The sequence below is a fragment of the Saccopteryx leptura genome, chromosome 4 (assembly GCF_036850995.1).
Source record: "Saccopteryx leptura isolate mSacLep1 chromosome 4, mSacLep1_pri_phased_curated, whole genome shotgun sequence".
In the NCBI taxonomy this organism is placed as follows: Eukaryota; Metazoa; Chordata; class Mammalia; order Chiroptera; family Emballonuridae; genus Saccopteryx; species Saccopteryx leptura.
Window position 1 is genome coordinate 103,840,965 of NC_089506.1, and position 12,349 is coordinate 103,853,313.

Below are 12,349 nucleotides of genomic sequence, written 5' to 3' on the forward strand. Positions count from 1 at the left end.
TAAAGGTTAAAGGGGGCCAAATATAGGGTGACAGAAGATGATTTCACTTTGGGTGGTGGGCACTCAGTGAAATGTACATATCATGTATCATGAAACTGTACACTTGAAACATATATAATCTTCTTACATAATGTCACCCCAATAAATTAATTAAAAAAAAGAACAGTTAATAAAAGCCACAATTTTCAGGTTTAGTTTTTTAAAAAAATTATGGGATTGTCATTGCAGATATATTTTTGTGCATATATGCTGGTAAAAAAGGTGGAATATGAGTTCATTCACAAACATTAATTTTTTTAAAAATAGGATCATATTGTAGTGCTACATTTAAAATATAAAAATTAATTTTACACGAATTTGACAGAAAAAAATAAGCAATAGAAATGGAGGAATTGCTTAGTTTAGATAAATGCTTTGTTACTTAAACTGTATTATTTCTAAAATATTTCTCTAACAAAGTATTGTGAAAAAATGAAGTTAGAATCTTGATTTAAGTTTGTATTTTGATTTAAAGCAAATATATATTAATTTGCTTTGAAAGAAAAGAATGCTGGTATTCTCGTTCTTCCTGTTACCTCTTTTTTTCTCCGCTTTCAAATTTGTTTAGTATATTGCTGTCATTAGATTCTGTTTCATAACTATGATTATTATTAAGCTCATTTAATCTTCTGTATTAAACGGATTCTAAAATTATTGTGATTCTTGTGTCATACCTTCTCCATTTTTGAGTTCTTGGCTTATCCATTTCTGAGTTCTTTGTTTTGATTCATTCTTAGCTGGCTGGTGTTTACTATGAAGGAGGTTTCTTTGGTTTGTTTTTTTAAGTGCCGTATTTGGCATCACACGCTCTGTGTTTGGCATGTTTGTGAGTTGTGGTCATAGTCTCTATACTTGGAGGACATCATGGCTGTATATCCTATTCTTGTGTCTTGTTTTCTTCCTAAGGACATTGTTTTCTGGTGTTAAACATTACTGCTGAGAAATCTGAGTCTAGTTTAATTCCTTCCTCCTCATTTACTTCCTGAAATACTTGTAGAATTTTTTTTTATTTGAGGTTTAATACCTTAACTAGGATATCTCTTGATTTTTTTTTTTGTATTAGTTTTTCTTGGGAAACTGTATCCCTTTTTAAACTGAAAGTGTTCTTCCTTTCAGATAATTAACATACCACATTTTAAAATTTAATCTATTTAATTAAGTACTTATTCTATATTTTGTTATGTTTCAAAAACATTAACTATGTTACTTTGGCTTGTTTTTGTCCTATACATTTACTATCTTCTCTCATATTCTTTTTCTTTTAAAAATTTTTTCAGTTATAGTTGACTTCTCTCATATTATCCTAATCTTCAGTGTCTTTCTTATGTATTGATATTGACTATTTTTATCTCAATCTTTTATTCTCTTTTGAGCTAAACAATATTTGGAATTGTGTTGCTTGATCTTCAGGTTTTTCTTAGGTTGTGTAAGCCCCCCCTCCTTTTTTTTTAAATAAAATGTGTTTTAGTGCATGGAATCATAGGACATTTTCTTTTGATAGATTATCTTCCAGATTGGGTTTTCTATATGATTTTTTTACCCCTTCTATGTTGTGATTATATTTTTCTTTTCTGTAATATGTTTGTATAATATCTGTGCTTTTCTGCTCATATAACTAGGACTTCATGTGGGCAATTCTGACCTGATGGTTCTGTTTTCCTGATGTGGTGTGAATAAATCTTATTTTACTCACTTTGCATATTATCTGTGACTTGTGTTTCCTCAAAAATCTATGAGAGCAGGGTTTTTTTTCTTAATACTTGAGTCAAAGGGAGAGGGAGAAAGTAGAGAGTTTATCTGGAATAGCTGTCTGTTCTGAGAGTTTTGTTAGAATGAACTCTAAAATGGCATACTTCTAATGGCAGTTATATCCTGTTTTCAAAATGGGATTGTGTTGGGATTCAGATTGTTCCCCAATCTGGAATGTGTTTGTCAGAAAGTTAGCTATAGCATTTTACTTCCTCCATTTTTCCTTCTCTCATCATCAATTTCTACTATCTCCAAGTAAAAAGATGATACTGTTGGAATCCGTATCTGTCAAATTTGGTATTGGTGCTAGCAGTTAACCAATATATTTTTTTCTTTTTTTTATTAGGTACTGGAAGAGAAAAATTCTTTAATTTGACTTCATTCTACTATTTTTAACTACAAGTCCTTTATATCATTCTTTACCTCTATGGTATTTCTTTATTTCTTTTTTTTTTTTTTTTTCGAAGCTGGAAACAGGGAGAGACAGTCAGACAGACTCCCCGCATGCGCCCGACCGGGATCCACCCGGCACACCCACCCGGCGACGCTCTGCCCACCAGGGGGCGATGCTCTGCCCCTCCAGGGCGTCGCTCTGTTGCGACCAGAGCCACTCTAGCGCCTGGGGCAGAGGCCAAGGAGCCATCCCCAGCGCCCGGGCCATCCCTGCTCCAATGGAGCCTTGGCTGCGGGAGGGGAAGAGAGAGACAGAGAGGAAGGAGGGGGGGGTGGAGAAGCAAATGGGCGCCTCTCCTATGTGCCCTGGCCAGGAATCGAACCTGGGTCCCCCGCACGCCAGGCCGATGCTCTACCGCTGAGCCAACCGGCCAGGGCCTATGGTATTTCTTAATAACTTCTAAGTACTATAATTAATTTATTTACAAATTTTGTTATTTCTTAGTGGCTTTGGTTATTATAATATTTTGAAGGGGGTTTAAAAATGGAAACGTGCAGATTTATAAATAAGTAGAATTAAAGATTAGCATATATCATGATTCAAAATTATTTTTGGAAGTAATAAATTCTTTTTTTTTGTTTGTTTTTCTGAAGTGATAAGTGGGGAGGCAGAGAGACAGATTCCCGCATGTGCCGGACTGGGATCTGCCTGGCATGCCCACCGGGGGGCAATGCTCTGCGCATTTGGGCTGTTGTTCCATTGCAATGGGAGCCATTCTAGCGCCTGAGGCGGAGGCCATGGAGCCATCCTCAGCACCTGGGCCAACTTTGCTCCAGTGGAGCCTTGACTGCAGGAGGGGAAGAGAGAGAGACAGAGAGGAAGGAGAGGGGGAAGGGTGGAGAAGCAGATGGGCACTTCTCTTGTGTGCCCTGGCCGGGAACTGAACCTGGGACATTCACACACTGGTCCAATGCTCTACTCCTAAGCCAACCAGCCAGGGCCTTGGAAGTAATAAATTCTATAGCTCTTACCAAAGCTGGAAATTTAAAAAGCATTTAAATAAAATAATTTAGACATAGAAACTGAATCTTAATATCTTAAGTTTAAAATTCTCATTGTAAACATTTTATTTATAATTTCATAAATTTATATATTTTTATTTACATTTCTGTATATATCAAATCTGACTGAGTTTTTACAAAAAAAAACACTTTAACATGCCTCTAGGAATTATTGAATAAATGAGTATATGGATACATTCATAATGACAATTTTCCCTGACTTAAAAATTGCAATCTCTAATTTTAAACTGTGAATCTTTTTTATATTCAGGGGAAGTACTACAAATGGAAGATGACCTGGTGATCTCATTTCAGTTAATGCTATGTGTCCTTGACTATTTTATCAAACTTTCACCTCCTGCATTGCTCAAAGAACCTTATAGTAAGTATTTTAAATATTTTGTGCTTTTTCTACTTCATCATTCAACAGTTTTTTATTGAATGTCTGATGGGTCCAAAAAGTGGTGTTGGAGCCTAGAATATGATAAATAAATCAGACATGGACTCTGCCCTCAAGTAGTACAGGTTATAGAAGGAAGGATAAGATAAGGAAGCAGGTAATTAGAGTATATGGTAGAAAGTGGTCTGGGCCAAAGTGCAGCAAATATTATGGAAGTTCAGAAGAGAGACTTTTTTTAGCTGGGGAAGAGCAAAGAAAACTATATAAAAGAGCTGACATTTGAGATGAGTGAAAAGAGTAGTGGGATTTGAGTGTTGTGGTAAGTTGTGGGAGAACATTTCTAGTAAAGAGAAAATCAACAGGCCGTGTACAGATATCATTAAGACTGCATGGGTTAGAGTGGTCCATTCTACAGGAACAGATTATTTTTATCACTGGGTACTATAATGATTATGTGACTTTTTTTTGCATATGATCTATTTCAGTGGATAATTAAGATGGTAAATTTATTTAAATAAAAGTAACTATTACTAAAATAGATATCATTAAGCAAAGGTTAGTATATTGCTTTTAGAATGAAGTTGCTTCCTCTGGTGACATCATGAGTAGGATCAAAATTAATTATTATATTATAGAAAAATGTAAAGTTAACTAAGGCTGAATTGATTCCTTGGCTCCTAAAATGATGAAGGCATTAATAATACTAAAAATAATGTCAGACAGCTCAAAACATGAAAGTCTCAAAGTGTTGTTGAAGTGGTTGAGAAGCTGAAGCCTAATTAATCTTTGTGAACAACTTTAGGGGAAAATGAAGTCTGCAGCAGAATTTTGAAAATTTGTTGAACCTGGTTGACAGAAAAAGCACTCACTTAGCAGAAATCACATGCAAAATGGAGGGAAAAAATAGAAAATAAACTTCAAAATTTTCTGACTTAAAAAAATTTTTCTTTGTATGCCTTTTCCTCAATATTTTCAATGTTATAATGTTAATAAATTGACAGAGGATGTTACTTTAGGTTGACAGGCTCTGTTCTTTTGGATAATTTCAGTGTACATTTAATTCTCTAATCCTGTGTTCAAGAGAAATCAGGATAAGGTGTTGAATTGACTGAGTATGATACACTTCAAAATGACTTTTTATTATGGAGAATTTAAAATGAATACAAAAGTAGACAGTGGAATAATGAACTCCATGTATTTATCACCTACCTTCAACATGTAATTTATGGTCAGTCTGTAGCACCATCTACTGTCCAGTTCTACTAGCTGTATTACTTTGATGCACATTTTTGCCTATAGTTTCATCCTTATAAATTTTAGTATGTATTTCTAAAAGATAAAGTCATTTTAAAAAGCATAATGACAATACCATTATATCACACCTAAAAATCAGTTAATACTGATTCTTTAATACTACCAAATATTTAGTAAGTGCTCATATTTTCAATTGTATAAAAGTAATTTAAACAATTTTTACAGGTTGCCTAAATGAGAATCTAAATGAGATCTATATTTTGTGATTGGTTGATATGCTTTTAAGCTTTCTAAAAAAGTTCTTCATCTATTTCTTTTTTTCTTGGAAATTTATTTATTAAATAATCAGGTGGTTTGTCCTGTTGAGTGTCCCATAATTATGATTTTATTGATTGCATCCTATTGTATAGTTTAACATGTTCCTTTAGCCTCTCAATTTCTTGTAAGTTGTTGGTTGCGCCTAGAAGCAGTTAATACTTTTTACACATAGTTGTCTAGTCAATTGTAATCTCTTTAATAGCCGAATCCACATTGTTTGAATTGGAAATGCACAAAATAATCCAGGGGATTAAAAAAATCAGTTTATTATCACATTATATTTATATACTCATCTTTTAAAAACATCATAATGGTATATAAGATAGAAAACATTTTTCTCCTTGCAGACCGAGTAGGATAATTTAGAATTACTTTATAAATTGTCTATTTTCCTTGCCTTCATATTTGCCCTTTAAATGAAGCCTAATAATTAAAAGTAGCATAATGTGACCATTTTTGACCTTCCTACTTATAATTAAAATATTTCATTATTTTATACAGTGGAATTTACAATTGTTCTGATCTAATTTACCATTTTTACAGAAACAGCTGTAATACCTATTAATGGTTCACCTCGAACACCAAGGCGAGGTCAGAACAGGAGTGCACGGATAGCAAAACAACTAGAAAATGATACAAGAATTATTGAAGTTCTCTGTAAAGAATATGAATGTAATGTAGATGAGGTAATTTAACTTTATGATTTCTTTAAAATTGTTGAAGTAGATTTAGATATAAGTTCTTTCTAACAGTATATGGGGAGTTCTCGGGTTACCACACAGGAAAAATAGAAAACAATAAACTTCAAAATTTTCTGACTTTAAAAAACAGTGATGTAACCCGAATTTTGTTTTAAGTCGAAATATACCCTAGCCTAACACAAACGGAACACTTGAACTTTTAACAGTCCATACTAGGGAACATCAACTCCCTCACGCCACGTTACTGTTTATTCTGCCACTTGCAACCAAACTAATTCTCCCCCATATGATGCTAATGGTATAAGCTGAAACACTCACATATCAATTTTTTTAAGTTTTTATGGGAGTGAGCGTTGTAAATTCGAAACATCATATGTTGAGACTGTTGTAACCCGAGGACCGCCTGTATACTTCTTTTGTAATGAACTTGCTTTTTGTAATTAGTGCCAGCCCGTTTGCAATAGCAGAATTTTAGAAAAAAAATTAATTTTCATATTCAGTTACTTTGATTTTAAAGACAGTTGCTCTCTCACTCTGGAATCACCAAAATGTAAATCGTTAAGGCAGTATTTATTTTTTTATTCCTCTGTGATTACTTACACTCCTAATGTTTAAAAATGCCCTATAATAAGAAAGCCCCACTGTTTCTGGTTTAGTGGTAAGTGATACCAGCATTACATTTCTGTTCAGTCTTCTATAATTACTATTGTTCAGATGTTAGTGGCTAGAAGAGAATAAACATAAACACCCAGGACTAGCTTATTTTGTTCCTAGAATCTGGAATGTTGGAATTAGAAGGAATCTCACCAATACATAGTATACTCTGCCTCCTTTTAGTAATGAGTAAAAAGCTTCTAGAGACTGATATAGCTAATTACTAACAGTCTGGACTTTGGGAACATCTCCTAGCAGTGCTCCAGTCACTATGCCATGCTGTTTATCTCATAGATGGTTATATTGTCCACAGTTCACTACCACCAAATAGCTGTATGAAATGTATCTTTAAAATTTCTCTGTGAGCTCTGGGGAGCAATGAGGGTATGATATCAAAAATCTAGTTTAAAAAGTGTTGGAATTATTTATCAAAATATCTGGGTTTTAGCGCTGTTGCTTTTGTAAATTTCAACTATAAAAACAGATGTATCAACTTTATATATATGTATGTATTTTTATAGAATCAAATTATCTTTGCAAATAAGCTGATAAATGTAGTTGAGAAATATTTTATTTACTCTGGTCTATTGCTTAGTCAGTTTTCTAATTTCTGTTTGTTAATTCTCTGAATTTCAAAACTATTAATATTTGTAAAATTTCATTTAAAAAATCAGAAATAAGTTATTTTTTCCTTTTAATTTTTACTCTGTTATAATTTAGAATTATTATAGGTATGCTTTTCTAAAGTATAGGTGATTAAAAGCTTTGGTGGTAATTGTCATTAATTGATAGTTGGTTATTTATATAGAATTTATTGGTTATACTTATGGTTATATATTATTGGTTAGTCATATGGTTATAAAACTAGTATTTAGCTATATTTATGGTTATATAATTATTGCTTAGTCATGCCAATTGATTAACTAGAACTACCCACCTTATAAATATTCTAGTTAAGTGGGAATTAACTAGAAAACAAAACTAGTAAGTTTAACAGAAGCTTAATTCTTACAACTTATTTGTGTAAAAGAAGATAGGAACTGGCATTAAATTATTTTCACCTTAGGACATGTAGATACTCCAAAATTGTAAAAGGAAGTTAAATGAGGGAAAGTAAGTTGTTTTAAATTTTACAGCACATAACAAATGTAGAATAGCCAGGAATATAACTCCAGGTTTTCTGAGTAGAGTCTATCTTTTGCATGAAATTGCATAATTCCACAAAAAAGTTTATTTTGGTTTTGAATTCAATTATTGGATATTATTTTTTTTGTGTGTAATTATTTTGTTACAAAGCAGATTGTTTTCCTAAATTTATGCTAAAATAATTGACTTAATATTCCTTAAGCTAGGTACTAGATGATGTATGTGAAGTGGCCTAAAATATGTTTTGGGGAGAAATCAGAGGCACTTTAGGTAAAAGGAGTCTTGGCTTCAGTGTTAGGCAGATTTGGTTTAAATTCATAGTTGTGTGATTTGGGTCAAGTTACTTAATTTTTGAAGCTGCCAGTCTTTTCATCATTTGTTAAATGTGGAATATTGAAGTTGGTTTCAATGGGTTTTCTTATGAATCCCATCTCCATTTTGGGGCCTGAAATCTGACTCATGTAATTTTAAAAGTAAATAAATTAATCATTAATAAGTGTCACAGTAGATTGAGTGTAAGTCATTGATCAACATGTCAGTTAGCACTTTCATTCTAGTGTTAATAGTGGAGATTAATTTTTTAAATTTAATTGTCATGTAACTTTATCTTTTTCAGGTGAAAAATGTTTATTTCAAAAACTTTATACCTTTTATGAATTCTCTTGGAATTTTAGCTTCTAATGGACTTCCAGAGGTAATTTGAAAGACAGCTTAATAAAATGTTAATGTGTTTTCGGACTTTTGAGAGGGGGGAATAGTTGTCTAAATTTCTTAAGATCACACTTTTTTATATATTAGTTATCTTTTCTCAGAAAAGGAATCTAAATAGAATTGTGGTGAACCAACTTTATATAGTAATAAAGAACACTTGAATATATACTTAAATGAATAAATAAGCAGCATTTTGTAACTTACACTAGAAATTGGAACTGAAATTTTTCAAAGATTTAAGTGTAGGCTTTTGAATTTATTTTTTAAAATTTTATTTAGAAAATTAAATTTAAAGGGGTAACATTGATCAATAAGAGTACATAGGTTTCAGGTAAACATTTCTATAACATTTGAATTGTTGATTATGTTGTGTACTCATCTCTCAAAGTCAGATCATGTTCTTTCACTGTATATTTGTCCCTCTTAATTCCCTTTCCTCCACCCCTCTCCAATTCATTAAATATTTAAATATAACTAGTGCTCACTTGGGCAGCATATATTCTAAATATAACTAAATACACAATCACAACTGACTCTAATTTGCTTTCCTGCACATCCTCATGAATAGGATCCATGATTAATGCCATTAACGTTATTGGTGTTACTGTATCACAGAACATCTCTTCTGAGTATTTTTTAAAAACTACTTAATTGAAAATAAATTCAGTTGAAATGACTGTGATTATATTGCAGAAACGTATTATGTTAGTGGTGTACCATCCATCCATCTGTTTCTTTTCACATTTTGCCTCAAATGTCTTGCTCTTTCATGAGAACAGAACAACTGAGAATTTATGTGGTAAGGCAAAATATGTGGAGAAAAGGATGCTTTAGATAAATGAAGAACAAGTAGTCAGTGATAAAGCAGTGTTTTAGAAGAGCTAGTATTAGTCACCAAGACCAAAAGATGTGAAATCAGCTGAACTGTACCTGGATTGATAGCCAGTCCTTGAATTAGGTAATTTATTCATTCAACAATTATTGATTGATTGCTTAATATGTGCCAGGCATTGTGCTAGATGTCATTGATGCAGAGATTTAACTCATAGTTGCTGTCATTAAGGTGTAGTGGGAGAGACACAGACAAAGAAACAGAACATTATAGGAGTCAACAAGAGTCTGAAAGGCCCTGGCCAGTTGGCTCAGTGGTAGAGCCTCGGCCTGATATGCGGGGGACCCGGGTTCGATTCCCGGCCAGGGCACATAGGAGAAGCGCCTATTTGCTTCTCCACTCCCCCCCTTCCTCTCTGTCTCTCTCTTCCCCTCCCGCAGCCGAGGCTCCATTGGAGCAAAGATGGCCCGGGTGCTGGGGATGGCTCCTTGGCCTCTGTCCCAGGCACTAGAGTGGCTCTGGTCACGGCAGAGCGACACCCTGGAGGGGCAGAGCATCGCCCCCTGGTGGGCAGAGCGTCGCCCCTGGTGGATGTGCCGGGTGGATCCCAGTCGGGCACATGCGGAGTCTGTCTGACTGTCTCTCCCCGTTTCCAGCTTCAGAAAAATACAAAAAAAAAAAAAAAAAGAGTCTGAAAGAAGTATACACAGGGTGTTGTGATATCTTGGAGGAGGGCAACCTAATCCAAAGTGAGGCAGATAGGATTCATGGAAAATTGTTTGCAGGTACTATTGTTTCTGAGCTGGGTAAGCTTCATGAAAAATGACATTTCCAAGGGTGATAGATTCAAAGGCATGATATTGTATGATAGTTTGGTTTGTTCAATGTCGTTAAGATTGGGTTACAGGGCAGAAGAGTGGTAAGAGGCAAAGTACTAGAGAGGCAAAAAGGGGCCAGATGTGTTACTGAGTCTTTTTATAAAAAAATATGCTGTTCACAACTCCAAAGAATGTTAAACATTAGTACTAAGTTTTCTTCCCCTGGAAAGGATTGCAGTTTTAATAGAAATCTAATTAAGATAAACTTAACATTTTCTTCAGTATTTTACATATAGTACTAATAGCTGTCAATCACTAAATGATTGATAATTAATGCTTAACTAAGCTAGGGCAGTAACAATTTTTAAACTTAAACATGGATGTTATACCTAAAATCCTTATGCAAAGTTTACACTTAATTGGATTTCTTCTCCCACACTTTTTTAAAATCCAATTTTATTACCCTCAGGTTGGTAACAGTTTTGCTTTAAAAGTCGCAGCAGAAAGCATGCTAAATAATTATCTATTGTGTATTGGTTTTTAAATTATGATTTGAAAGGATGGACCAAAACTGACAAGAATCGCAGATTCTAGCCATTGAAAAAGTGTCTAAAATTTGGAATAAATTATGTAGGTGTGTTAATTGGGTGATTAACTGAGCTAATGCTCTTGCCTAAGATACTTACCTGAAAGAATTGAAGTGAACTAAAAGATTTTAAAAAGGCAGAATGTATAATCAAGAGGATTTGTTATATATGATTGAGAAAGACTTTATTTTATATTGATAATTATAATAGAAGATTAAAAGTGAAAAATGTAGGCCCTGGCCAGTTGGCTCAGTGGTAGAGCGTCAGCCTGACGTGCAGAAGTCCCGGGTTCGATTCCTGGCCAGGGCACACAGGAGAGGCGCCCATCTGCTTCTCCACCCCTCCCCCTCTCCTTCCTCTCTGTCTCTCTCTTCCCTCCCGCAGCTGAGGCTCCGTTGGAGCGAAGATGGCCCGGGCGCTGGGGATGGCTCCTTGGCCTCTGCCCCAGGCGCTTAGAGTGGCTCTGGTCGCAACAGAGCGATGTCCTGGAGGGGCAGAACATCGCCCCCTGGTGGGCAGAGCTTTGCCCCTGGTGGGTGTGCCGGGTGGATCCCGGTTGGGCGCATGCGGGAATCTGTCTGACTGTCTCTCCCCGTTTCCAGCTTCAGAAAAATACAAAAAAAAAAAAAAAATTAAAGTGAAAAATGTATGAGATGTTTAGAGGATCTTAGCAGTTAAGAGGTTATAATAATACCTATTTTTATCTTACAGTTTCATCTCAGTACTGATTTGTGACATTGATGAATCTTGTCTACATAACATTCTAATTATTAGGGTGCATGCATAAAATAGGTTTAAAATTGGAGTTGAAAATTTGCAATTTTCTTTACTTTGCTTGCACATACACCTTATTTATACTGCATATCAACTCACTGTGTTGTAAAATTAAGTGTATATATACAAATATTCTTTAATTAAATCGTACTTCTGTGTACTGAGAGATGTAATGATGTGAAAGGATAATCATCATTTTTTTTTTCTTTTGAGGTGGAAAGTCTTTCTAAACAGTATGAAGAAATTTACCTTAAAAACAAAGATCTAGATGCAAGATTATTTCTGGATCATGATAAAACTCTTCAGGCTGAGCCTATGGACAGGTATTGTACATGGTATATTTTTGTTGATATGCTTTTGCTCTAGATCAGTTTTGATAGAGAAAGTTAAATAGGTTTTTATTTAACTCAGTGACCCTTAAATATCATTAATAATAATTACTTCAGATGTATTTATACAAAGTTAATAAGATAAACAATATTCTATGTATATAATTTACTAACAAAGAGATTTTTTATGATGTAGTGCCTTTACATAGATTGTAAATCTATTCTTTTTATTAGAACAAAAGGAAAAACATTATTTGTATTATCTATGTCAGTGGTCCCCAACCCCCTGGGCCGCAGACTGTTACTGGTCCATGGGCCATTTGGTACCGGTCCACAAAGAAAGAATAAATAACTTACATTATTTTCATTTTATTTATATTTAAGTCTGAATGATGTTTTATTTTTTAAAAATGACCAGATTCCCCTCTGTTACATCCATCTAAGACTTAGTCTTGATGCTTGTCTCGGTCATGTGATACATTTATCCGTCCCACCCTAAAGGCCAGTCCGTGAAAATATTTTCTGACATTAAACCAGTCCGTGGCCCAAAAAAGGTTGGGGACCACTGATCTATGTGAACAC

General features: G+C 34.2%; 1 protein-coding gene and 1 non-coding gene across 4 annotated transcripts in view; both read left to right on the forward strand.

Annotated features, from left to right (window-relative positions):
- RB1 (RB transcriptional corepressor 1) overlaps positions 1-12,349 on the forward strand; it is a 196,740-nt gene that overhangs the window by 65,946 nt on the left and 118,445 nt on the right. For 2 of the 3 annotated variants that reach the window (XM_066380876.1, XM_066380873.1), the window contains exons 7-10: positions 3,515-3,625; positions 5,759-5,901; positions 8,333-8,410; positions 11,652-11,761. In XM_066380876.1, the coding sequence (XP_066236973.1) occupies positions 3,515-3,625; positions 5,759-5,901; positions 8,333-8,410; positions 11,652-11,761 (442 nt within the window). Of the gene's footprint in view, positions 1-3,514; positions 3,626-5,758; positions 5,902-6,910; positions 6,955-8,332; positions 8,411-11,651; positions 11,762-12,349 lie in introns of those variants that run through there. The other variant, XM_066380874.1, reaches the window with a different exon arrangement.
- Positions 9,554-9,629, forward strand: TRNAI-GAU (transfer RNA isoleucine (anticodon GAU)). Its single transcript has one exon. It is a non-coding gene; the product is annotated as a tRNA-Ile (tRNA).